The sequence below is a fragment of the Myotis daubentonii genome, chromosome 3 (assembly GCF_963259705.1).
Source record: "Myotis daubentonii chromosome 3, mMyoDau2.1, whole genome shotgun sequence".
NCBI lineage: Eukaryota > Metazoa > Chordata > Mammalia > Chiroptera > Vespertilionidae > Myotis > Myotis daubentonii.
In genome coordinates this window covers 211666384-211693976 of record NC_081842.1, presented here as the reverse complement: position 1 = coordinate 211693976, position 27593 = coordinate 211666384, and the positions used below count along the sequence as shown (strand labels likewise).

General features: G+C 57.2%; 1 protein-coding gene across 2 annotated transcripts in view; it reads left to right on the top strand.

Annotated features, from left to right (window-relative positions):
* Positions 1 to 27593, top strand: part of KAZN (kazrin, periplakin interacting protein) — a 789048-nt gene that overhangs the window by 672926 nt on the left and 88529 nt on the right. The window contains exon 1 of one of the 2 annotated variants that reach the window (XM_059691209.1): positions 3790 to 4280. The exons of the other annotated variant lie outside the window; for it this stretch is intronic. Within the exon in view, the coding sequence (XP_059547192.1) occupies positions 4067 to 4280 (214 nt within the window). The 5' untranslated portion in view covers positions 3790 to 4066. Of the gene's footprint in view, positions 1 to 3789; positions 4281 to 27593 lie in introns of those variants that run through there. 2 annotated transcript variants of the gene reach the window in all.

Here is a 27593-nt window from a genome sequence, read left to right as displayed (position 1 = left end):
CTCCCCAGTTCCAGCCTCGAGGTGACTGCAGCCCTGGCTGACACCATGGCGACAGCCCATGAGAGGCCCTGAGCCAGAGGCGCCCAGTTCAGCCACCCTGGATTCCTGGTCCACAGAAACCAGAGAGAATAAACGCTGGTGTTTGGAGCCACTGAGGTTTGAGGTGATTTGATACGCAGCGATAGGAAACCAATACACTTGCCGTCACTCCTAGCAACACACACAAACATGCCCACACAACCACCATGGGAGGACGGAAACGCCCGGCTCTCCCAGCTCACACCCGCTGGCCCGGCCCTCCACGTGCTTTTGCCGTTGATGGCACTCAGATGCGTGGACAGAAAGGGCCTTTGCGAAGATCACACACAAGCTTGTGGGGCCGGGTGTTGCTGGGGGGGCGGGAGGGGGGGTCTCCAGGCTCCTGGAAACTGTTGCCAGGAGTTCACAGGGATGTTAACCCGCAAAACTGTGTGTCCTGGGGACCCGAGTTGCTACCTTGTCTTTGATCCAGGTGCTCGCAGCGAGTAGAGTAACGTTGGCTGGAAAGTCTCAGTAAAACTGCTTCTACACATACTGAACCCCCAGCCAAGAAGAAGAAAAAACATGAAAAATTCCACTGGGCTCACCTGTTCGGCTGCAAGCAGGTACTAAACATAGTGGGTTCCTCTAAGGCAGTGTTTCTGGGGTGTGTTCCTGAAGCCATACCTTTGTTGTCATTTTCCCCTGTCATCTAAAGGAAGCTCCCTGGGAACGGGACCTGCGCTGACCTCTTGCGTTTTCTTTGGTGGCACCCCGGTGGCCTGAGGTCAGGGTCACGGGGACAGGGTCTGGCCTCAGAGCCCATCCTCCCTCTCCCCCGCACCCCGGCCCCTGAATTCCCACGAAGCTTCTGCTTCTTGCAGTGACGTCCCGAGGACTGGATGGGGACAGTTCCTGCAGCCTTTCCCCACGCCCAAGTCTTCCCTTCCTGCTGCCTTGCAGAGTCCGCACACTGTGTGCCCCGGAGAAGGAGACGGTGAGCCAGATCCCAGGCCCAGCTGTCTCCAGCATCGATTCCCAGCATCCCTCGGAGGCTGGGAAAATCTTCTGGGAGTTGGACCAACTACATAATTGGCGGATGCCAATGCAAATTGGACATGCGAGGAATCCCCCAGTTAAAAAATAATTAAGAATTTTGAGGCGATGACAGCAGAGCATTAACGCGGGCACAGGACCCTTCTGCTCAGAAGCTGGCCTGGCCTTGGGGTCTCCACTAAAAGCCATCCTGAGTTATCCTTCCTGGAGGGCCTGCCCAAACTGCTCTGGGCAGAAAGTGGGCTGTCATTTCTTGGCTCCCGGATTTCCTGGTGCAGAACTGAGCAGAAACGTGGCCCTGACCCAGGGTGTCCTCAGAATCAGAAGTATACCTGTGTGTGGGGACACAGCACGCATCCAGGCCAAACTCTGCTGAGTAAGGAGAGCAGTGGAAATTCGCCAGGGCTGTGGGCTTGACAAACGGCTCGGATTGCTGGAATGCAAGTCGAAAGCATGAGCAGACTTCTAAGAGGCTGCAGAGGGACCGATAAGGGTAGCAGTGAAATGAGCACTGGTGGCCAATGGGCTGGATAGAAACTTCTAGACATACGTACTTTGTTGGTCTTTCTCCTCCCTCTCCTTTTCCCTCTCCTCTTTCTTCTTCTTAAGGTTTTTTTTTTAAAAAAAGAGTTGCCAAGAATTTAAACTTAGAGCTCACATAAAAATTCATATTCCTAGTAGCTCTAAAAGCAAATGAGAACCTCTGGTAACACTAGAGCCATATTCCTGCATGACAACAACCTACTGCCTCCTCTACAGGGGCTGGTGGCCTCTTGTTTGCCACAGTCTCCACCACTCCCTAACGTCTCCCTGACACAGAATCCAGGTGCCAAGTGCTGCGTATCTGTGCCTGTGCTGCTGTTTTCTTGTCATGGAGTTAGGAGGAAAGCGCATGTCTGTATCAAAAGTGCAAAGATAAAAGGCGGACCAAGAGTTCCATGTTCTTGGAGAAATGTGGGAAGGAGCACGTTCCTTTGAGGAAGTGAAGAGCCCCCTCATCCCCCACACGTTTAATATGCAAAGAGGATCTAAGTCAACGTTCCTACGGAACAAACCACAGCAGGCCCCGCACAGCCCACCTCACTCATTCATGTCCCCGGGTGGGTCCCTGAAGGCCTCAAAACAGAGGCTCCGGGGCTGGACGGCTCCAGAATCTGAGGGCAGCCCCAGCTTCTCCACCCACCGGGGCTCAGAGCCCTCTTTCTTTTGTTGTGTCCTGCCTTTTATCCCAGCAAAGGCCGTGGACCTGGGGGATTCCCAGCATCTCCTCTCACTTGCCGTGGGGTCAGTGTCTTTCCCCCAGAGTGGGTGGGTGTTTCACCTCACGGGTAGTTTTCGTCCTCAGCTGGGAGCACCGTCAGCATCTGGCACGCTGGCCAGCCCTCCCCTGGGCAGTCAGGGTTCCAGGTAGGGGAAGGAGGCCTGAGGCTGCCCTGTGGCCTCCACAGCTGACCAGTCTGACAGGCATTTGGAGTGTGTGTGTGGGGCGGGGAGGGGAGGGAAGGGGGAGATGTGGAGGTGGAAGCTGGGAAAGCCAGGCCATAGAGAGTGTGAACAGGACAGGAAAGTGACAAAGTGGAAGGTTGCGGGGACCTGGTAGGGAAAGTAATTCAGTTCCCACAGCTTATTGTAGAGCCACGCACCGATGACCTAGAACTTCCCAGAGCTCAGGCCTGGGCCAGTGTGAGCCATGGGTTACCAACTAGGCCTGGGAAGGGCGGGGTGCATGCAGCCTAGAATAGGAGGTTCAGGTGCCCTGGAGAGTGTGTGACGCCTCACCTGGCCCTGTATCCTCCGCACCTTGTGTCTACAGTCCAGTGGGGGGGGACCAGACCTGCCTCCAGGGGCCTTGGGAGATAATCAGTTCTAAAGAGTACCTAATCCCTAGATCAGAGGGGGCTCAGAGCTGCAAACTCACTTGACAGCGAGTGAGCATTGCTAGCCACCGGCGCACCCACTCCCGTAGGAAGGTTCAGGTTTTTAGACCCTCCGGGATGCCGCCTTCTACAGAGCTTAGCTGGCCTGGTACCTGACCCTCCACCTGCTCCCGAAGTCCAGGCCCTGGCCTCCCCTGGGAACCACCTCGCCTGCCACAAGGCTGCCTTAGAGGACTCCATAAGCAGCACCGATGATGGATGGAGGTGGAAATCACTATTACCCCATACTAGATGGGGAAACTGAGGCTTGAGGGAGTGAGGTGCAGACACAGGGTTCCCGCCCCGGATCACAGTCTCCTCGTGGGTAAGGACCATGTCAGTTTTCTTCCCCACGCCCACAGCAAATGCCCTCAGCATTATATTCACTTACAGAACTGTTACACTGTACAGGTGACTGAGGCTCATGTCCCAGGGCGCCCACCCCTTCCCTGCCCACTCTTGCTGCCCTCTCCCGGCCAGTTGCTGGGACTGCAGCCCTTCAGCGAGGCTGTCACAAGGGTGTCAGAAGGGTGCGGAGAGGCCCGCAGACTGGGTGCCATCCCCTCCATGCGCTCGCTCCCTTGGGGCTTTTCAGACCTGGGTTCAGTACTGTCCGACCCGGTGACACCGGCCGTCTTTCTACCGTCAGCTTCTCCAGGAATGCACACGGTGGGGATGCACCGAGTGGCCTGGATCTGGCGCGCAACGGGGCGACGCGGAGCTCCCCGAGGCGTCCGGGCGAGTCTGGGCGCGGCGGCGGGGCGGGGGCGGGGCGGGGGCGGGGCTAGTGGCCGGCCCCGGGCAGCCCGGAAGGAGCGGGAGGAGGAGCCGCCGGAGTGAGAGTCGTTCCCATGTGAGAGGCTCCGCGGCCAAATTCCTCGCGTGCGGCGGCGGCGGCGGCGGCGGACGGCCCGGCGTCCGGCCGGACTGAGAGCCCTGGTCCGACGCGTACGGGCGGCCGGGCGGGGCGGAGCGCGGCTGCGCCCAGATGCGGCGGCCGCCCCGGGGGCTGTGAGCCGGCCGCCCGCCTTCGGAGCACCCCGCCCGCCTCGGGCAGCGCCCCCCGGGCACGCGGCATGCGGGCGGCCGACTCGGGCTCCTGGGAGCGCGTCCGGCAGCTCGCGGCGCAGGGCGAGCCGGCGCCTTCCTGCGGGGCCGGGGCCGGGGCCGGGCCGGCGCGCCTCCCGGGACCAGCCGCTTGCGAGCCGTGTGCGGACGCCGCAGGGCCTGGCGATCGGCTCCGCGCCCGGGCGCCCTCCGTTCGAGCCGATGGCGACTGCAGCCAGCCGGGTAGGTGCGCGCCGGGAGGGGAGGGGAGGGGAGGGGGGGTGCGGCCGCGGGCCAGGGGAGCGGCGGGCCGGGCGCGCGGGGGCGCTCCGCGCCGGGATCGGGCAGCCGCTGGTGGCAAAGTTCTCGCCGTGCGCGGAGCCCAGAGCGTGAGGCCGGGGCCAGGGGAGGGGCGCGGAATGCGAGTTCGTTCCGCGCGGGAACGGAGGTCTCGGGGCTCCACGGCCGTCCCGCCGGCCCCCCTCCCCCCACCAGAGGGCTGCAGAGGGAGGTCAAGGCCACGCCTGCGGTGCGGTCCCGCGGCACCTGGAGACCTGGCTCTGGGCGGGACCGGGCGCCTGTTCTGGGAAGCGTGGAAAGGGGCCAGCCCCGCGTGAAGTCCGGGCGGCCCCCGTAACCCACCTGGTAGCCCCACAAAGTGCCAGGAGAGCTCTGCTTTACCGGGGGGAAAAGTAGTGGTTTGCATTTGCTGGGAGCGAAGAGATTTCTCTTGGACTTGAACGACGACGAATGCAGAAAGAGAGAGCGCCGCGGTGGAGACCAACGCAGCGAGTGGTCCAATTCGGTGTCGCTGGCTGATCCATCCAAGCGGATCACAGCGTTTTCGTGTTAAAATACCCCGAGTGGGTGCGCTCATTCCATTCTGCTCCGGTCTCAGCTGGTCCCCCAGTCACACCCCCATCCCGCAAGTTATGTCATGGGGTCGGGGTGGGGGTGGGGGTGGGGGTGGGGGTGGGCAGAGGGACCCCTGGATCCCTTGGACTCTAGGGTGGGAAGAAATTTAGACGGAAGACAATGGAAGATGAAGGGTCTGCCATCAGCAGTTTGAATACTTTTCCCAGGAAACATTAGAAGGGAGCGTACATGATTATTCATTCCTGTTGAACACCTATTGTGTTCCAGTAATTTACATGCAGTGTCTCCTAGAATCTTACCAGGGCTCCCGGAAGGAGACTGTGAGCCCAGGGAAGGTGAGGACAGAGCAGAGCCCTGAGGGTAATGGACTTGCCCTAAGTCGTCCCCTCCACCACCACCACCACCACCAACCTTGGTGCTGGGAACTTCTAATTTTGTCTTTCAATTGCCATCAGAATGCCTTTCCCAGGCAGACAGTTCACCAGCTAGTCATTCTTTTTGTCCTGTGAGAAAAGAAGCCAGCAGCCAGGCCCCCTTGTTCCAGGCTGCCTGTTGGTGGCCCCAGGGGATGGAATTCTGGGGGCCGTGTTCCAGCCACAGGAACTGGGACTGCCCGGCAGCTGGCTCTCATTAGCTGAGCTCCCGCTGGTGTCCTGGAGCAACTGAGCGCTTGGGTCACCAAGGGTCCAGGAGAGGGGCCTGAGCCCTGGGAGGCCTTGAGTCCCTGGCCGTTTGGCTTTGGGGCTGAGCCAGCTGAAGACAGCCCACCCCCACCCCCTGCCCCAGCTGCATGGAACCTGGTCCAGGACTTGGTGTAAAACAGCGTAGATGCGAAGAATAAGCAACTGGGACAGCTTGGGCAAGTCGCCTGACCCATTTGAGACTCAGTTTAGGGAAATAATAAGAGTGTCGGCTAATGTTTGGAGCATTCAAAGCTGGTGTGTGCGAAGCACCTCGCCTCGTCGGGTAGTTGATGCTTAATGAATCTTAGTCGCCAGCCTCCCTTGCAGGGCACCTGTCAAGACCGCCCCCCCCCCCGCCCCCCGACTCCATCTCCATTAGGATGGGATGCTGTCTGCTCCATCGCCACCCTCCTGCACTGTGCCAAGATGCCTTTGGCTGGTCTGTAAAGGACCGGAGTGATTGGCAAGGCCAGGGGAGGTGGTTATTATGTAAACATTTTGAAGATGGCTGGGTGGAGAGATATCTGTTTACTTTGTGTCTACATGACTCCCGTTTGTGTTTCATAATAACAACAACCTAATGACATGGTGTCGCGGAGAGGCCTGTCTGAGGTCTGGGGTGGCGGTTATTCGGATGGCCCTCAGGTGGCCCTGCAGGCTGTGGAGATCTCCTTGCCTGATTTGCAGGTGATATCACTGGCCTGAAACAGGGCCAAGCCGGCAGCGCAACACAGAAGGTTTCTGAGTTCCGTCTACCCAGCCACCCTCCACCCTCTGCTGGTCTGGTTCTGAAAGACCAAACGAAGTTTCTGAGAACGTCCACGGTGTCCAGGCCTTGAGGACAGCCTGTCGTGGACATGGGTGTTGTAAGGAGATTTCCTCTGGGAGATCATGGGGACTCTGCTGGCTGAGCACCACAAGCTGAAATAAGCATGTTGGCCAGGCAGTGAGGCGACTCGCCCCAGGATCTCCGCACCTCGGTCCCCGGCCGGATGGGATGCCCGGTTTCAGGAGCTGAAGGAGTGCCCGGTTGGATGGTGGAGTCCAGTGTGGGGAAGAGGAGAGGGAGAGGGGACGCCTGATTGAAGGGATGGAGGATTGGGCATCCTGTCACCCTCCTAGGGTCGGCAGGGTGGCAGGCCCGATGCTGGTGACCACTCTGGCCTCCAGGGTGGCGCCTCTGCCAGAGGAGGTTTCCGTCCCTGGCACACAGACTGGGGACCAGAGCAGGAGATGTAGACGTTAGATGCTGGTTCCATCAGCACCTGGTTCTGGTGAGATACTTGGCGACTCAGTTTCCCTCTTGGTGGGAATAACTCCGCCTGGGCCCCAGCGGCGTGAACCAGGGGCTCACTGAGTGTTCTTGGACTGAGAACATGAACTGTTTCGTCTTCGGTTGTCCGTTCATTCGTCGCATTTCTTGAGCATCTCTTCCTGCCAGGCAGTGTTGTAGCTACCAGGGAGGTAGCAGCAAAGGAGACAACCGCAGCCCTGGTTTCCATGGAGCTTGTGTTCTGTGGGAGGAGATTGCCAGTAGGCAAACACGCAGGGGTTGTGTCAGGGGGTGGTGAGCACTGTGCAGGGAGGGTAAGGGGCCAGCGTGATGGGAGTGGGTGCTCTTTAGTATTCAGGTAGGTGGTCGCGGAGAGAGCCAGTTCCAGAACAAGGTGCATGGGTGCTGAGTCCCTAAAGCAAGAGGGCGTTGCCACTCAGTTAAAGGAACCCGGTCATTGTTTAAAAGTTCTTGGTGAATTAGTATCTTTGGAGACTGGGCACTTTATCTGTCCACATCTGAAGCCCACAGCCCCCAGGCCCAGGTCAGATGCCACACTACCTCATTCAGCTCAGGCCCAGCGGACCTGCCACGGGACCCGGAGCCACTGGACCCAGAGCCACGGGACCCGGAGCCACTGGACCCGGAGCCACTGGACCCTCCACCTTTTTTATTAGTCATTTGAGTTCTTAGCTCCTCTGGCCCCTCTCCTTATTCCAAGTGCAAGGAGGAGGGACCAGACCTGTGTTTGTCTGCGCATTAGCTCCCAGCATTCTACTCTCCAGAGGCACGGAGCTAACCAAGCGCCAAGCTTTGTCTTAATCAGTGGGCCAGGAGCCCCCGGGGAAGGTGCGATTGCCAATCTCATTCCCCCTTGGGGAAACTGGTGCTCAGAAAAAGTGAGTAACTTGCCCACAATCACATAGTAGGTGTCACAGGCAGGATTTGGTCCCAGATTATAGATCTCAAGGCCATGTGGAAAGACCTGGTGCTGATCTAGAGAAAGTAGACCTACATTAAGTTTCCAGTCCGGTTTTTCTTTAAATGTTTTTTAATCCTCACCTGAGGCTGTGTGGGTTTTTTGTTTTGTTTTTTTAATCCTCATCTGAGGATATTTTTCCACTAGAGGCCCAGTGCACGAAATTCGTACATGGGGGTGGGGGGGTCCCCTCAGCCCAGCCTGCACCCTTTTCAATCTGGGACCCCTCAGGGGATGTCCAACTGCCGGTTTAGGTGCAATCCTGGGGATCAGGCCTAAACCGGCAGTCAGACATCCCTCTCACAATCCAGGACCGCTGGCTCATCTGCCTGCCTACCTGATCGCCCCTAACTGCCCCGCCCCCCGCCAGCCTAGTCACCCCATGCACCCCATGTTCAGTCATTTGGTTGTCCCTCACTAACCCCCCTGCCAACCTGGTCACCCCACGCAGCCTGCTGTTCGGTTGTTACTGTGATGGTGTCCTGGATAATTTGCATATTCCTCTATTAGTATAGATTGCTTTTTTAAAAAGAGTGGAAGAGAGAGGGAAAGACAGAGAGAAACATCAATGTGAGAGAAACACATTGATTGGTTGCCTCCTGCATGAGCCCTGACCAGGGCCCAGGCTGGGGAGGAGCCTGCAACCGAGGTATGTGCCCTTGACCGGAATCGAACCCAGGACCCTTTGGTTTGCAGGCCAATGCTCTATCCACTGAGCCAAACTAGCTAGTGCCTGTGTGGTTTTTTAAAAATTGATTTTCGAGAGAAGGAGAGGGAGGAAGGGAGGGAGGAAGAGAGAGGGAGGGAGGGAGAGAAACATCGATTGGTTACCTCCTATACACACCCCAATTGGAGATTGAACCCATAACCTAGGTATGTACCTGGACCGGGAATTGAACCCACAACCTTATGGTGTATGAGATGACGCTCCAGCCAACTCAGCCAGGGCTCTTTAAAGTTTTATCTTTTAAAGAAGATTTGTCCTCTCCTTGACATTCTTTGTTTTAAGCAACTCAGACATTTGCTTATCTTTGTGCCTCGAGTAGTATCAGCAGCTGGGTCAGCTGGTGTTATCCCTTTGGAAAAGGATTAATGCTGGGTTAGAGGGGAGATTAAATCTCCGCTTAGCATTGGGGTGCTCTTAGGAAACCACCCACTGGGACCCCGAGGGTTCAGTGTGAGCTTCCTTGTCTAATGAGTGCGACAAAGACATTGGGGACGTGGCTGTCTTGGACAACCAGGAGTGAGAGTCATCGCTCTTGAAAGAAATTGAGATTGGTTTTCCTGGAGAGGTCTCCTGTGGCCCAGCACCCTCCATCCTGTGTGGCTGCTCTGTGAGATGAGTTGAACCTTCCTTCTGCCAGGGCAGGTGGCACACCATAGTGGGTACGGGCACCGGCTTTGCAATCAGACACCCTGGTTTGAATTCACCAGCTTTGTTCCCAAGCAAATTCTTTAACATCCTGAGCCTCAGTTCGCCCATCTATAAAATGGGATCATATTGCCCACCTGAGAGCTTGTTGGGCAGGAATCCGGATCATCCTTCATCCCTGTGGAGCCCAATACTACCTGTGCCATAAGAGGGCAGGGGAATGCTCATTCGTCCAGAGTCCGCAGAACTTCAATGAGTGAGCGTGTGTGAATTTTTTTTTTTTTTTAATTTTGAAGATTGAAATACTGGGATTTAATGAGACGGGTGATTCTGAAGGATCGCTAGCTACTTATTCGGCCTTCTGAGTCATCAGGAAATTTCCATAAAGATCATTGTGCACTCTTTATGTTCTTTGTAATATTCCAGTTGCGTTAGCTGGACATTTGCTAGGACCCTGCAGCCATTCTGGAGTAAGAAGAGTTCCCTTCTCTTTTAATCATTTCAAGAGCCATTGGCATAAGGAAACTCGCAAACTCAGCCCTGGAGTTAGCCTCTCCCATCCACAGCACAGCCAGCTAAAAAAAAGTGGACACTCGGGTACATTGGCGGGTGCACAGATTTTAGCCCCAGCAGATAAACACACCCCACATATCATTAGAGCTGGGCCACGCCGTCACCTTGGGGACCCCGTGTTTGCAGTGAGTCACTAAGGGCTGGAAACACCCCAGGGAGGGTGGCGGCCGAGGTTACCAGGTGTGTGCAGGCCCGTGTGTGGAGTTATTTGCATGTAAGTGCATTTCGCGTTGAGCGTGTCAGATGAGTGCCTGTCGGGGAGGGGGGAGTCAGCATTGCCCCCTGTTCCCAAGGACCACCCGCTCTGTGCCCCTGGCACCAGCCACCATGCGGGTAGGGACTTCAGGCATTGTCTGGTCTGCTATTTGGATCCTTTCAAGAGAGGCCACTTGGAAGACACTGATTGTGGCAATTCCTTGAAGCCATCACCAAGTGGCATTGGGGGAGATTCACAGCCTGAGGGGTATGACAGGTAGGTGCGTCCGCCTGGAGGTCTAGCCCAGAGCTGGGTGATGCTAAGCCTGGGGGAAGGAGAAGGGGAGCCCGTGGGTGCAGTGGTGACGCCCCCCCCCCCCCTTGTCCTTGGTTCACGTGCTGGGCTTTGTGGACTGTTTCCGGGAACACCCACCACCTGGGGGCCCACCTGCAGGTGCCAGCGGCCTGGGCTTTGGTTGCTGCCCAGATTTGCAGGTTGCTTAGGCTCCCAACTGGTTTGGGCTGTAACTTTATCGCAGGCATTGAGTGTGTTCCGTGCCTTTAATTGTACAGAGGCCTCAGGAGCTCTCCCTGGGGGTGTGGGGAGAACTAGAAAACAGCAGCTGCCGGCTCCCGGGAGCTTTATTTCCTCCCCACACGCCCGGCCCCACCTGGCCAGGGCGCTCCTGACGTCGAATCCTGTGGGCCAGGCAGAAGAGGATGCCCGTGAAGGGGAAGAACCACATACGAAGGGCCAGGGGGGACCCCACCCTTTGTTTCTTGCGTTCCTGCTGCTCTCCTCACCCTGTAAGACACCTGACACCTGCCCGTCTTCCAGGCGACATGGTTGAGGCTTAGAAAGGTGTCCCGGGGTGCAGTGAGTGGCTGTGCCAGGCTGCCCTGCTGCCTGCCCACTTGCATCTCCTCCCTGCCCTGTCCCGTGTCAGCTGATGAGTCCTCAAGGGCCACCGGGGCCCCGGGGAGGCTGTGATGCAGGGAGTTCATGGGATTCTCTCTCTCCCTGGCTTCTCCGGCTCCCTGGCTTGCAGTCAGCCAGAGGCAGTTGGGAAGGAGGGCCTCTGGGGCCTAGACTGCTCCCCTGGGTCCAGGAGACGGCACCCCACCCACCCCTCTGCCCCAGCCTGACGGGAGGTTTGACCCTGACCGTCCGGGAACCTGGGATACAGAATCCTGAGAAGGAAACCTTAGCAGCGATGGGGGCAACTCACTCCCTCTGCAAGCGGGAAACAGGCCCAGAGAGAGGCGGGACCAGCCTGCTGTCAGGGTCACGTGTTGTCCCTGCTGGGTGGAGGGTGTGCTCTCTCCACCTCTTTCCTGACCCCTTCAGATGTGGCCACCTTGGGCTTCACCTCCATTCAGACTCCTGGGGGCTGGGAGGGGCCTGGGAATCTGTATTTTTATCGGGTGCCCTGGCTGGTTTTGGATGCAGAGGTTCCACCGACCAGAAACCTCGGCCTTCACCTCTCTGGGGCTGGGCGGCTCTGTCCTCTTGTTTATCCCCTGCATCCTGACATCCCCCTCAGCAGCGTCCCGAAGCGGACAGCAGGTATCTGCACACCCTCGTTAAACCCTACTGTCCTTTTCTCTTTTTAAAAAAATTTTTTTATTGATTTCAGAGAGGAAGGGAGAGGGAGAGAGAGATAGAAACATCAGTGATGAGAGAGAATCATTGATTGGCTGCCTCCTGCACACCCCACACTGGGGATCGAGCCCCCAACCCAGGCATGTGCCCTGACCGGGAATCAAACTGTGATCTCCTGGTTCATAGGTCAACACTCAACCACTGAGCCACACCACCTGGGCCCACTTTTCCTTTTCTAATCCAGTCTACACACACACACACACACACACACACACACACACCAATCCAGCCTACACACACACACACACACACACCAATCCAGCCTACACACACACACACACACACACACCCCTCCCGGCACACACAGTGTCAGAATCTGTTAGAAGGAGGCCCTGCATCTCTGTCCCGTGCGCTCACATGTGCAATGGTGAGAAAGAAGCCAGTGCGACTTTGTCCTTGCTCCGAAGCCCCACTCCTCCCCTCAGGCTGCCAGCAGCATTTCCACGCCTTTTATTCAACCAACATTCCTTCTCCCTGGAGCTCCCACCTGAGCCAGGTGCTGGGCTGGGCAGCGAGGGGCAGAGGAGACCACACCCTTCGCCCAGGGTTCCTGCGGGTTCTTTAGACTTGGCACCTGCCGCGCCGCCCCCCTCCCGGCCCCGCTCAGATCGCTTTTGTTGTTGGCCCGCATGTTGGGAGCAGGGCGGGTTCCATCACTTTCTGTGCTGTGGGCTTTCTCCTGCGGGTGGGGGTGGGAGGCTCCGATGCAGAGTCCCCCCTCTAGAGAGTGGCTCAGCAGATCCAGGGTGAAGTCACGGGCCCTGCACTTTTCCCCCCATTGTTTTTTATTGTGGTAAAAATATATAGCATCAATGTAACCATTTTTAGCGTACGATTCAGTGCCATTCAATAGATTCACAGTGTCAGTGTATGCAATGAGCCCCACTGTCCATTTCCAGGACTTTTTTATCATCCCAAACTGAATATGTCCCGTGAATTAGACACACACACACACACACACACATCCCTCCCCTCCCCTCCTGCCCCAGCCCCTGCTGATCACCATTCCACTGCCTGGCTCCACGCATTGGCCTGGTCGCGGTGCCTCATGTAAGGAGTCACACGGGATTTACAGGACTCTGCACTTTCACCGTATTGGCCACCCCTCATCTGTTGACGGTCCATCCCCGCTGGCCGTTCGCAGGCACCCTGGGCAGCATCCCCTGGCCCGGGCGGGCTCGCCCTCCTTCCCATGGCGCCAGCCGTCACCTCCTGGTGCTTCTTCTGGCTCCTCTGGCTGCACCAGCAGCCGACCAGGGGGAACACTGCCCCCTGAGGCTCCCGCTGCAGGCGGAGAGGCTCTCCTCTTGGCTCCGGGGGGAGGGGGACCACCTGCCAAGTGGGCTGCCTCCCCAGCGCGGGTGCAGGGGTCCTGGGTGTGGGGTAGGAACCTCTCCCCTGCAGGAGCCTCTCCTCTCTTGCACCCCGGGAAAGACCCAGGAGGAGCCCCGTTTTATGGAAGAGGAAACAGAGGCAGACAGCACGTGACCACTCCAGGCCAGAGCTCTCTGCTCGAACCTTCTATAGAGTTGGAAACATCGTATGTCTGTGCTGTTCCCTGTAAGTTTAAACTAACTAGTGTGACGGAAGCACTGCATTTCAGAGTGGACTGAGGTGTACGAGGCCACCCGTGGCGGGTGGCCACTGTGGTAGGTGGCGCAGCCGGCTCTGACTCGGAGCGCGAGACTGTAGACGTCTCTGGCCCGTCGGCTCCCGGAGGAGCCGGAGGTGCTGGCTTCGCCACGGTGCTCCCGAGGCCGCCTCGCTTCCCCGCGTGGCCCCGGGGACACCTGCGTCAGAATCACTCGGGAGCCTGCGGTTGTGGCTGTTGAGTTCTGAGGCCCCTAACAGTCTAAACCAGCGGTTCTCAACCTGTGGGTCGCGACCCCTTTGGCGGTCGAACGACCCTTTCACAGGGGTCGCCTAAGACCATCCTGCATATCAGATATTTACATGACGATTCATAACGGTAGCAACATGACAGTTATGAAGTAGCAACGAAAATAATTTTATGGTTGGGTCACGACATGAGGAACTGTATTTAAAGGGCCAGAGGGTTGAGAACCACGGGTCTAAACGATCTGGGATGGGCCCGGAACCTGCATCTTCAACAAGTTCCCTCCCCCCGGGTGATTCTGACCCACTGTGAGGTCCAAGGACCAAGGCCTCCAGCACCTCCGTCTTTATTCACGTGGGTCTCCCAGCCTCCAGCTGCCCATCGGCGACCTTGTGCCTTTATCTCCCACCCTCCACAACCATAGGGGCCCGGCCAGGGGTTCTCAAACTGGGTGCCAGGACCCGCGGCATCAGCCTCCCCGAGAACCTCAGACCTGCAGAATCCGACACCCGAGCAGGGCCCAGTGGTCTAACACGCTGCCCAAGGTCATGCGGATGGAGCTACCGCTTGCAGCCAGCCACTCAACAAGACTCTTCTAGGAAGCTCCTTCCACTCAAAAATGTTCCCCAATCTTCTTTTCTGTCTCCTCCTCTCCCCCCTGCCTCACCCTGTATCCTGGTCTGTTCTCTTACCAGCTGCCAAGAGCTGCCAGTTCCCTTTCATGCCCAGGGACTGCTGGGTGTGTTGGGAGGTGATTGTGCCTTACCCATGGGGCGGCTGTAATGGGGACTTTACAGCAGAGACAAGCAGAGCTGCAGCCAGCAGCACCCGCCCTCATCCTCTCCCCCAGCGCCCCAGGTAGCAGCCGGCAGACTGCTCACCCCAGACCACAGTCTCAGAAGAGCAGAGGGCCAGATGGCCCCATTGCCCTGGGGCCCAAGCCCTCTCTTAGGGACAAGGCTTCTGCTGGTTTCCTGGCGTCCATCGCCTGGAGGAAGGGGGAAGTCCGCACAGCCCACAGCTATGCTGGACAGCAGTTGCCTATCCTCTGTCTTCCCGGTGCTTACAGAAAGCGGGGGAGGGGGAAGGGGGGGCAAGATCACCAGACCTGGCCCGAGGGACCCACTGAGGGACCTGGGAACCTCCGTTTCCCAGTTCCGTGAAATGAGATTCCCTGGTGCCAGCCCCGCTCAGCTCACGGATTTGCGGTTGCTTTGCACGCGCCGTGGGCCCGGACATGCTCTGTACACGTAAGGCACCTAACAAATGTGGCTGTGCTACCGGCGATCTTGTTCCCCCTGCGATGCTGGTCAGGGCAGACCTGTGCCTGGGGGACCAAGTCATCCTGGTTCGTCTGCTGCCCTCCTGGCGCTTACCTTCCCGGGGACGGCTGGCTCCGTGGGAAGCCTTACCCTGTGTCAGGGGGATCCTCTCCCTCAGCCCCGCCCCAGACCCAGCGAGGCTCCGGGTGCATCCCGGCCGGTGGCAAGGACCCGCTGTGGCCTGGGCTTGCTGCTGGGACCCACACACATCGACAACCCCTCTTCGGACTCCCGTTGAGGGGCTCGGGGTGTCTTCACCGTCCTGTGAGCCAGCCGGTGCATTTCCCTGCCACGATCTCCTCCTCACCATCTTGCACTGTTTCACCTGTCCTGGCCCCCAGCCCTCTGCAGAGCCGTTCTCGCCCTTCCCTCCCCTGGGTGTTGGTCCTTGCGAGGCCACGGGTGTGTCATGTGGACACAGTGTAGCTGAGACTGGGTCCTGCGGCAGCATTTCTTGAGTTACCCTGGGCCCTCCTTCTGACCCGTAACCTCCATGAGGTAGGGGGGGAGGGGCAGGAGCCATGGCGTGCTGCCATCTGCCCCCCTTGGCACCTCAGGAGGAACCCCATTTGGCTGATCTGTTGGCTCACTTGTGGACAAGCCTTACCTGGCAGGCAGTAATATACCCAGTTCCCTTCTGGGATTTAGGCAGAAGATAGAGGCCCAGAAATCAGGATTTTAAAAAGATTCCTCTAAGATAGAGGCAGGAAAGGGCAGGTGGAGGGTGTACCCTTGAAGCTGACCACGGGCTCCCCCACTTAGGCCACCTCGTTTCACCCACAGGCCTGGGTGAAAACATGGAGAAAATGCAAAGACTTGCGCACACCTCGCCTGCAGGCCATCCGAGGGCGGAGCTTACAAGAAGAGCCGCAGGAAATGGACAGCTCCTCCCACGGGCCAATTACTCCCTCGGGGACCAGCAGAGGGGCACCTTGGCATCTGGAGGGGAGGAAAGGAGGTTCTCCTCCAGCCCTGAAGCTTGAGGGGCTGGGGGTTTGGGGCTGGGGTTTGGGGCTGGGGGTTAGGGCTGGGGGGTGGGAGGACACTGCCGAGCCAGGAGCTGGAGCGTGCCCACCTGCGTTGGTCCTCAGCGGCCGCTCTTAGTCTGGCAGCCGAGCAGCGTGGTCAGCCCCCTCCCCTCCCTGAGCGGATCGCACCGCCTCTGGCCTCCAGGTGTGATGATGTGGCCATTTGGTTTTACACCTGCCCTGGTCCTTTGTGTCGCCTGGTCGCTGTATCTCTGTATAACAAGGGATAGTTGGTGTTCAGTCTCCGGCATCGGCATCGTCAAGCCGGGTAGAGCTCCGGAAGTCCTTCCTTTCGCTTATTCTGCATAATTATCATGCACTTGCCTGGACCTGACTCCTTCTTAAGTGTCAGGGGTGCAGCCGGGGGTAAAATACAGTCCTCCCTAAAGTCAGTCCTCCCTCCCCGTTGGTGCTCCAAGTCAAGGATATTGTTGGAGAATTAGACCCCTAAAGCTCTTTTTGTGTTTCCATTGTCTTTGAAATTTTCCCACAGTGCCTTTCTGTATTGGTTCCCAGGGGTCCCCAGGGCAGAGGGAGCCCAGACACTACCTCTGGGGCAGGCACTGGTCCTCTACAAGGCTTTCCGGTCCTAACCCAGAGCCTGAGGCCCTTAGGACTGCTGGTTGCACAGTGTCCTCTGCAGCCTCGGGTTAAAGGAAGTAGGAATGCACTGCATCCATGAGTGTGTTCACGTTTGCTGCTTTGTCCCCAGGCCTGAGCCAGAATTCTAGCTCACTGAGGATTGTAGCTGATTAAAATCCCAGCTACCTGGGGCCTGGTGAAGGGAGATCTGATGGTGCCCTTGGCAGCTGCGGTTTGTTTGCAATGACCAGCAGCTGCTGTCTCTTCCTGCCGGCCTCTTGGGGTAGGCCCCAGGCGCTTCCCCAAAGGCCATGTACCCTGTATGACCGCAGCCAGAGGTGACTGGGCCTCTGTCTGCATTCCATCCTGATGACCACTGTCCCCGAGCCAGCCTGGCCTTCCTGCTTCCTGGGCTGACTTGCCGGTCCTGTTCACGGTGTCCCTTTCAGAGACTAGCCCTTTACCAGGGAGACACACAGGTGTTCCGAGTCCTTGTGCACTGAGAGGGACTCGTTTCACCATCCACCACATAATCTTAAATGGTCCCTAGAAGGTTTGACGTCACTTGTGTGCACTCAGGTGATGATTATGCAAGGGAACCTGATCTAAGGACCCCTGCTTTGCAGGGTTGCCTGCATTCAACAACCAGAATAAATTCGGTACGTTAATCACCCCATTTTACAGATGAAGTAACTGAGGCACAGGGAGGTTAGGAAACTTGCCCCATCGATAAAGCCAGGAAGTAAAAGCGGCAAGATTCAACCTGAGTCCAGCCTGAGCTCATAGTCATCATCATTTCCTGTCCTTACTGCAGTCAATCCTGCAGCATCACTAGTTTCTGTCCCCAACTGTACATGGCAGAGTCTCAAGTGAGGAATGACCAAGAGACGCTGTCCCTTGAAGGTGTCTGGTACACCCCTCTGTCCAGGCCCCAGCCCTAGTCGGGAGCTCCTGTGGCTGCCTCCCTGGGCTGGGCTGGGCTGGGCTGGGCCGGGCCTTGTGAAGTGGGAGGGTCTTGAGGCAGCTCTGCACACTCCAGCTGGAGGCCCAGGTGTGGATGAGTTATGTGGGTGTCCCTGATCACTAGGTTTTCTGCTGCTCTCGGCCTTAGCTTGTGAAAGATGACAGAGGTCATAGGAGGGTTTGGGGACTCTCCCGTTCACCCTGTGAGGTAGGAAGGCATGATCACCCTCATTCAGGATGGCATCTGAGATTCAGAGATGTCTGTGCTTAGTGCTCAATAACTCGATTTAATGGAAAAACTAACTTTGTATAGTTTGCACGTCTCAATTTCCCTCCACCTGCCCAGGCAGTTATGTAATTGCAGGGCTATTTGAATAGCAAATGCTATAAACACAACTGGAACTGACTGATAAAAAGGGAAATAGTTCCCCATAATTGAAACGATCACAGGTAGGGCTAGCTTCAGGCATAGCTGCATCCAGGGGCTTAAATGATGTCATCTTCCAACTCTCCTTTCATCTGTTTGGGTCTTATCCTTTCTGGTGACAAAAACGACCTAATAGTGGTTGAATGTTGACCTGTGAAACAGGAGGTCGCAGTTTGATTTCCGGTCAGGGCACATGCCCAGGTTGTGGGCTCGATCCCCAGTAGGGGGGCATGCAGGAGGCAGCTGATCAATGATTCTCTCTCATCATTGATGTTTCTGTCTACTTCTCCCTTCCTCTCTGAAATCAATTAAAAAATAATAATAACCTAACAAGTCTAAGTAACCTTTACCTTTCTAGGATTCCAGTGTAGAGAGAGTGCTTCATTCCCAGTGTATTCAGCAGAAATCCCAGGGCTGACTCTCATTGGCTTAGCTTTAATCATGTGACAGCTCTGAACCAATCACTTGGTCCAATCACATGGAATGCATTGATTGACCAGGCTCAGGTCATGTGCCCTTCACTGGAAAAGGTTGAGTTTGTGAACCTCCAGTGAAACATGCAGACTGAAAGTGGGGTTTTTCTCAAAGGGAAGTCAGAGAGAATGTTCATTGCTGGGAACAGAAGCGGGGAGACAGACACAGGAGCTGTCCCCTGCAGATGTGGTGATGATTCCTTCAGCAGCTGCAAACATGCTCCTGGCTAGGTGTTGTATGATTCGGAAGAAAAAGCCTCAGCTATAGAACCTTTTGCACATAGTAGGTGCTCAATAAACATCACTAGTTTTACACCAAAATGGGTGATAGGAGGTGACGGAGAGATGCCCAATTTGGACAAATCCAGGTTAATGATCAGTAGAAGGTGAAGTCCTTGGGGTAATAAGGTGAGGTCTTTTCGGGGAGAAGTTTTTGGAGACAGTATCTGCTAGGGTTCCGCTCTCCCACACAGGCGGGCGTCTCCCACGCAGGCGGCACGCTGTCACAGCCGTGGGAGTTGACGAAAGCCCACGCCGGGGCTCTCGGCCCTGCTGCTCCACCTTCCTGAGCCTGGGTTCCCCGTCTTCTAAAGCGGGAATGATGGAACCCACCCTGCGCGGCTTGGTGGCGTTTTGCAGGTGCTTAATACACGGAGCTCTTGTTTTGTTAATAAGCCATCTTAAATGGACTGCGTGTAACAAAACGATGCCCGTGAAGCATGAGGTCTGCATTGGCATTGGCAGTGCGGGAAGCCCCCTTCCGTGGGGGCGGGGGATTGTACTTGAGGGTTGTGCCCACCACACACTTTCCTGCCTGTTGGGGTACTGGGAGTCTTGGCCATGGCCGAGCTTTGTTCTCTGTGGCATACGGTCAGGGTCTGGGCTCTGTGCTGGGCAGGAAGTACATGGAGGGGGGCGGGGAGGGGGGTTACACACAGGCCCCGAAGTCAGAGGGAGCTGGAGGTGGCCTTAGAGAAGCTGGAGGGCTGGATCGCCTTTGCCCAGCCTGGTCGTCCCCGTGGGGGGCCCTGCCTCCCTCTGCAGCATCCCCAGCCTGGGGCCAACAGGCAACCTCAAGTTCAGCACCAGCCACACAGGGTCCAGACAGGAACAGCGGGAGCCTGGGGTCGAGCCCTCTCCTTCCTGCTCCCTTTTAGCTCCCCTCAAGGATACTCGGTAGCTTTACTCGGTTGCCAGTGGCCCCCTGGCCTTACAATATATATAACCTTTCATTCTCTTCAGTGCCCGGGAGACACTGATTGGTTCCTCCCCAACCATTGGTTTTTCAGAACCTGGGTCAGGTGACCACCCTGGTCCCGTCAGCTGCATCTGTAAGGGTGGGCAGATACCTGGTGGATCTAGCTCCGTGGTCGGCAAACTGCAGCTCTCGAGCCATATGCGGCTCTTTGGTCCCTTGAGTGTGGCTCTTCCTAAGCGTTAGGGGTACCCTAGTTAAGTTAATAACAATGTACCTACCTATATAGTTTAAGTTTTAAAAATTTGGCTCTCAAAAGAAATGTCAATCGTTGTACTGTTGATATTTGGCTCTGTTGACAAATGAGTTTGCCGACCACTGATAGCTGCTTCCTTCCAGGGGCTGTGGGAAGTAGTTACTCGGGGAGCGTGGGGCAGGGGAGACTAGTAGACGCCGAATGTCCAGGACAGGTGTTCCTCCTGAGCTCGGATGCCTCCAGGACTGAACTCGCTCCCTCTCCAGGCAGCCCCTACATTTTTTTACTCATTTTAAACACTCACTCACCTTTCCATTGAGCCAGAAGTGGACCTCATTGCAGCATCCACCCTCTGGCCTGCGTCCAACCATTTGAGGATCTTACACACTAAACCTCTCTCCTCGACCTAACGGCTCTGACGTGAGGGGACCGGCACGGTGGCTTCCTGCACCGGCTTTGTTTCCCCAGGTGTCTTTCCTCCCAGCTGGACAGAGCGGACTGCGCTGGGAGGCATGGAGGACAGGGCGTCTTCCTTTGATCCACCCAGCTCGACCGGCCTCAGATTTCTCGTCCCCCACCAGGAGCCAAAGTCTTCCCTGGCACATCCAAGGAGAGAATGTTCCCCAGACTGCGCTGTGTGCTCCAGGCTCTCCTGACGCTTATTTCAGAGGACTCAGCAGGCGCCTACAGGCAGCGGGAGGCCCTCCTGGGAGCAGGCGGGGAGAGAGGGAGCTAGAACCTCCGCGGAATGCTTTTAAAAAGGGCAGGTGGGGCAGGCTTTCAGGGCAGGCGTGGGAGCCTGGGCCAGGACAGGGCTCTGGGGTGAGGACTCCATTCCCCGCTTTTGCAGCCCACCCTGCACCAACCTGTGCTGATTGACGACAGCTCTTGGGCCGAAAGGAACCCACAGACATTCAGAGACAAGTTCACATAGTTTTGGTGTGGTTTTTTTTTTTTAGTCCATAAGCAGCATCCATGGCCAAATAAACAGCACTCACCTCTTGGCAAGCGGGTCCCGTGAACATTTGCATGCAGCCAAGAGATGACAAAGGAGGTGGTGGAGAGAGAAACAATACATTCAGTGCTGACCAGTTGAAAAGGAGATTGAGTTTCTCTGCCTGGAAATGTTTAACTGAGTCAGCTGCCTACCTTCCAGGGCCGGCCCGCCTTGGTTGTGGTTTGTTTGATGCCCCCACTACTTCCCCCAAATTAGCTTTTTGCAGGTGTGCACGCAGGGTAAATGGTAATCTGCGAAGAGACCTATAGTTTTCGCCAGCGATGAGGAGCAGGATCAATTTCCCGGGCAGCGGGGTTACCCTGGCTTAGTCTTCATGATTCCTGCAAGGGTCTTAACCTGGACACTCTTCGGCTCTGCCCAGGGGCTTCGCTGAGTCCGTGCTGTCTGCCCGCCCGCCTGCCGTCCCGGGTCCTCTGACCTCCTGGGTTTAGGCCGCGTTGTGCAGGGCCTCGAGGCTGAAGAATAACCGGAGTTTGCATTTGGGGTTTTTTGTGTGGCTTTTGCTGTTGATGTTGTTGCCATTGGATTCCTGGAATGTCTGCAGCTATGGACCATCTACCGAGGGAGAGGGGGTGACCTCACTGGCCTGGCTGGGGACCAGCCTGCAGCTCCTGAGGGGCAGGGCAGCGAGCCCACAGGGCCCAGAGTCCAGTTACAGTGCAAACACCTGGTTAGGGCCCGTCTTCCACTGGCTTGCTCTCTGCTGCTTTGCCCAACCACGGGGGCAGTTTTGAAGCATCCACCAGCCGCGGGGAGCGTGTGTTCCGTTTTAAGTCACCCATCCGCCAGTCCTGGGTGCCCCTGTCACTCATGTCTATTCTCCATCCCCCTTAAGCAGCCACGAGTGTCCATACTATTTCAGGGGTCCCCGCTGAAGGCCCAGTATTCCAGGTTTGAAGATTGTGGACTGGCAAGAAGAAAGAGGAAAGATCTAGCGGGAAGAGACTTAGGAGAATAAAATATATACACCAACAAAGAGCCTTGACCTGCTCCAAACCGTTCCCATCCGATGTCCACTTCATTCCCTCATTCAAGCCGGACACTTGGACGCTGTGGCCACCAAACCGTGAACCTGCCATTCTTTCCTCGGTGCCATGTCCTCTTGGCTGTGTGTGCATGTGGGGGAGGGCATGGTAGGAGAGAGAGGCCTGAAGGAAAGCATGTTTGGTTTTGAAGCACGTAGGCCCAGGAGAGTGCGGTCCGGGGGGCTTTGGCCTGATCGAGGGCACCCTTAGCTCAGAGCCTGTGGCCTGGGCTGCATTCAGTTCCACAGGCACCTCTGGGCTCAGCTCCTGGGTCAGGGCTGCGCGTGGTCACCGGGCTCCTGCCAGGAGGTGCTCCCAAAAAGCCATGAAAGACGCTGTCCTGTACAAGGTTTTCTTGCCGGGGTGGCAGGGTCGTCTGTATTCCTGCAAGGGACACAGCCGGGGGCCGGTCACCATCGCCGAAAGCTCGGCATCGCCTCTGTCCGCCTGCTTGTGTTTAAGACCCAGGTGCTGGGTGGGGCCTGGTCTCGAGTCCCGTGGAACCTGGAACCGGTGTGAGCCGTGCACGTGTGTGGGGTGCGCATGCGGGTGTGTGGGAGGGCCATGGGGTTTTTCAGTTTACATTTTTTGAATAGTTTTCTCCTCTGCTCTCCCAAGAGGCAGCCCGTGGAGTGGAATGAGTATTTGACCTTTGCAAAATGTGTGTGGGGGGAGGGAAGGGGCAGACAGACAGGGGAAGCGTTTGGTGGCAAGTCGGCGGCGGCGGCTCAAAGCAGGAATCCGAGTTACTCCTCTTCCGTTTTCAGTCGGTAACCTGGAGACAGTGAGGAGTGCGGGCGGCAACACAGAGGGTTTCCCATGCCTGGGCCTCCCGATAGGACCCGGCTGCTGGGAGCCCCATTCTGGGCTCCTGCCTCTCAGACTAGAACAGCCGTGGGCCGGATCCGGCCCGTTTGAAATGAATAAAACTAAAAAAAAAAAAAAAAAAAAGACCATACCCTTTTATGTAATGATGTTTACTTTGAAGTTATATTAGTTCACACAAACACTCCATCCATGCTTTTGTTCCGGCCCTCCGGTCCAGTTTAAGAACCCATTGTGGCCCTCGAGTCAAAAAGTTTGCCCACCCCTGGACTAGAATGTTCTATCCTGGGCTCCAGGGACAAGGCTGCCAGGCGGGGGCTGGTCTCAGAAGCACAAGGCAGTGGCTCCCAGCGGAGGAGGGGGAGGGAGAAGAACTGGCATATGTGTGGCACTTGGCGTGTGCCAAGCACTGTTCTTTGTGTGTAGTCAGTGTATGTGCACAGGCCCTCATTTCATCCTCACAACAGCCCTGTAAGAGAGGCACGACCACTGCCCCATTTGACGGACGAGGGAGCGGAGGCACAGAGAGGTTAGCCAGCGGCTGGCACTCAGCCCCAGACCGCCTCACCCCTGCGGTGCTTGCAGCCACTGAGACCGCATTCCAGGTGTTCAGCAAGCATCTGTACGCAGCTGCTGTGTCAGGGTCACTGCTTCCTGCGGGGGAGGAGCTCCGTCCACAGACAGAGCAGGACCTCAGGGACGCGAGTTTGCCCTCCTCATCCCACTGCTCCTCCCCCCAAAATTACCCCACCTTTTTCTGTGTCTTGATTATACGTTTGGCTCATGGACCACACTGCCGAGACTCCCCGAGTGAAATGAGGGTGTTTTTCTGACCGGTTTGTTCATCTCTAACCCTGATGTTTGTAGCTGAGGGGAGGAGGGACAGGGCTGCGGGGTCCCCTGTGGTCTCCTCCGTGGAAGTCTCAGCGTCTGTGACTGCACAGGCCTGTGGAGATGGGCTGGACCACTGGGAAGTGTGGGGACCCTGGCTCTTAGAACAGACCTGGGACGAGGAGGACCGGACTGGACGGGACAGCCCAGAGAGGCAAGGCTGGGATGGCAAACATTATAGCACTCGGAAGAAACAGTTACAGGCGGTCAGCTCAGCGGCATCAGCCCCAAGCGTGGCCTTCTGCGTATGAGAATGCCCGCGTGTCCCGGGCCAGGCAGCGGGCCTGTGGCCAGTCGCGCTTCCTTTGGAGTATGCTGTTGGCGTTCGGGGTGGGGGAGGAGGGCCTGTGGCACAATGCAGAACAGCACCCTGCGAGGAAATATTGCCGGGGACGCCGGTCAGCCTGGCCACGGTGGCCCACGCCCCCCTAGGTGAGAGCTCTGGGCTTCCTTAGTCTTTGGGCGGCTGGGGACTGCACGGGACGTGTGCCCGGCACACAGAACGCCCCCTCGCCGTGGCGTGCCCGGCGGGGTCCAGACCCCCAGCTGCAGGCTGGCGAGTCCCATCCGGCCGGAGACCGGTAGGGTCCCCTGTGACCCAGCCCCTGTGGCCTGGGCCTGCTGTTTCTCAGCCCCGGGTATTTTTCAATTAACTCGATTGGCTGGAAACGCGGGCATCCGGGGAGTGTGGGAAAATGTCCCAGGCCGGAAGGGCCACCCCTCTGCCCCTGCTGCCTCAGGACTTGGCCTCCCAGACGGAGGCTCCAGTTTCCTATCAGGACACCAGGATGTGATCCCAGCGCCCCTCTGAGAAATCCCAGATGGCGCCTTCTGGAAGCCCCAGTGGGCTCCACGCTGGCGGCCAGCCCGCCCCCCCAGGCTCCCGACCCGCTCCAGCGGTGGGAGCCTCGAACAGCGCTCTCGTTACTGACTTTATTGCTGCACAATTCAGAGAGGCAGCCCTGCCAGTTTTCATAAGTGAAACATTTAAAGTATGCAAAGCGTATTTTCTTTCTTCCTGGAGCAGCTGCTCCATGGGCTGGAGAGTGATCAGGAGTGAGTTGTGTGGAGCCGTGAGCTGCCGGCAGCCTCCACGGCCTCGGGCACCTCCTGGCAAGTGACCGCTGAGGACGGGGTGGCTGGAGCCCAAGACACCCTCTTCCTTTCCCGCCCCCCTCCATGCGGCCAGGCATCCCTCTGGGATGGCATCGGAGCTGCTGCCAACGTTTGCCGAGGGTTTCCGTGGCGCCAGGCCTCTTTATATCTGTTACTGTCATTCACAGACGTGGTACTATCTGGGAGGTGATACTGTCACCTCCATTCCCCGGAAGAGGAAAGAGGCGACCTGCACAGGTCAGACAGCTAACGGACAGAGCCGGGATCTGGCCCCGCAGCCCGCTCCAGAACGGCTGGTCGTAGCCACCATTATCGCCTTTTCCAGGTGAGGGAGCTGAGGGACCTCGCGGGCAGGCCACGCAGGCATCGCCCGCTCCTGGTTCCTTCAGGAGCCACATTTGAGACAGAGTCCAGGTCTGCCAGCCGTGGGGGCCGCCGTCTGGACTTGGTTTAAATTGTTCTGGAAGCTTGGATCTGTTCGTGCTGTGGATCTGAAGATGTGGGAATTTCAGACTCGCCGCCCTCGCGTGACGACGACGTCTAGGAGAGCCCTGGGCTGGGCTCCGATCGCCCACTTCTCTGCTCTGTATAATTGTTCACGTCTGCGGGGGCCGTCGGCATGCCGGACGCGTTGCCATGCATTTAACCCCTGAGTCGGTGGATGAGACGGGCTGAGCAGGGTGGTCTCAAAGCATGTTTCCAATTTGACTGCCAGGTCTTGGGAACCAGTGGCCTAGCGGCCAAAGTCGTGGATTCCAGACACCTTCCTCTGGGCCTCAGTTTGGCTGTCTGTAAAATGGGGTGGAAATGTCTTTCTTGTCCCAGTCTTCCTAGGAAGGTGGCTCCCTCCCACCAGGAGCTGGGCCCAGGAGAACCGCGCTCTTGACAAGCGGACAGGCAGCTTCCACCCTGGGTGCTGGTGGTGGGTGGAGAAGGAGGTGGTGGGTGGAGAAGGAAACTGAGATGCAGTGTCTGCTGCTGACTCAGACTCGGGGCTGGGCTTTCCCTCAGTGTCAAGGCCGCGGTCAGGTTGGTTCCACCCGGTTTGCGATGAGCTTTGTGCTCACTGCACGGATGGCCTGTGTCATGAGTTGGTGGGTGTGACCAGTGGCAGGCCTTCTCCTCTATTTTTCCTCTTCGTGTGTTGGTAATTTTTTCCCCTGGGTGGTGAACAAGGAGGGAGGAGGGGTGCGAGGTGAGAGTCATGCATGGCAAGGGTGGCAAGGGAAACAGGTTGCTGTCCCTCTCCTGGATACTGCCTATAGGAGCCAGGCCTCGGGGACGGCTGTAGCCTATGGCAAGAGGCAAGGATGGGGGGACCCTACCATTTTTACCAAAGTGCCATCTCTCTGCTCGCTTGCCAGGCTCTCTCCCCTGGCATGTAGCTCGAGAAATATGCTGCACAGCATGGCGTTTAGGGCCAGGAGCCTCATCCAGTTGTAAAGACCATGAGCTTTGCAATCAGACAGACTTCCGAGTTGGGATCCGGCGGTGCCACCCAAACCAGCCCTGTGACCTTGAATAAGCCAGTCCACCTGCCTCGGCCTCCGTCTCTGATGTGAAAACTGGAGAGGCTGGCACTGCCCCCACAGGCCTGGTGAGAGATTCCAGTGGGCCAGGGCTCGGAGCCAGGCACGTGGTCAGCACCTGACTGGAAGCCGGAGCCTCCGGCGAAGGATGGTGACCCAGTGACTGTGCAGTTGGTGCTGTCAGGCCCCTTTAGGTAGGAGAAGACAAAGGCTGATTTGGGCAGGAAACGTCTATAAATGGATGGCCTTCAGGCAGAACTTTAAAGCTCGATACTTGCCCACTTCCAAGCCCGGGGACTGGTCACTGGTCAGAGAGAAGCTAGAATTGAAGTGCACGTGGGGGGAGGGGCTTGCTGGATTGTAGTTTCTGAAGGAGAGCGGTAGCTTGGAACGCTTAACACACGGCAGATGGCCTCTGTGTTTGGGGGTGCTGGGGGCCCAGAAAATGATCCCCAACCAATGCAGTTTATCAGGATTCTTTTTTAGTTGCAAGGGATAGAAACTGCAGCTCAGTCTGGCTTAAGAATGTCTTGGTTTGTGTCCAGAGGTAGATCCTGCTTCAGGTGTGGTGTGATCCAGACGCAGGGATCATCTGAATCTAGTCTGTGTCTCACTTGTGCCCCCCTCTCAGTGGCAAGGTGGCCGCCAGCAGCTCCTGGTTCAGAGGTTGGCTCTGATTGGACTGACTTGGGTCATGCCCCCCTCCTGAACCAATCACAGTGGCCAGGGCAGCTCAGTGCTCAGATTGGCCAGACAGAATCACATTTCTACCCCTCAATCAGGGGTCTTGAGAGTGGACAGCACCCCAAAGGGGAAGGGGGGTGCTATGTCAAAAAAACAGGAGGCTTGGAGGTGAGCTGGACAGAAACATCTGCTGCCCCATCCAGGGGGTGATAAGGAGGAACTTTAAAAAGGTTGGATGCGCCAGCTGGTGTGGTTCAGTGGTTGAGCATCAACCTATGAACCAGGAGACCATAGTTCGATTCCTGGTCAGGGCACAGGCCCGGGTTGCAGGCTCAATCCCTGGCATGGGGCATGCAGGAGGCAGCTGATCAATGATTCTCTCTCAACATTGATGTTTTTCTCTCTCCCTCTCACTTCCTCTCTGAAATCAATACAAATGTATTTAAAAAAAAAAAAAAAAAAAAAAAAGGTGGGATGAGCCAGCAGCCCAGAGGAACAGTGGCTTTGAGGCTCAGAGACTCAGAGGGACTCTCTGAGGTGCTTCCTTGCAACAACAGGGGGCCCCAGGACAGCTGCCCTCAGCCCCACTGCACACCAGGGACTGGCCTCGACTCGCTGCTTCTGAGTCCCAGGGAAACGGTGTTCAGCGCAGGCCGTGGGAGAGGCCATCCCTTTCCTCTCCCTTCCTTTCTGCCCGGCAGCTAGATAGGAGTGGGCTCCGCTGTCACCAGGGAGGCCTGAGCGTTGGACTTGGGACCGAGCTGTCATTGC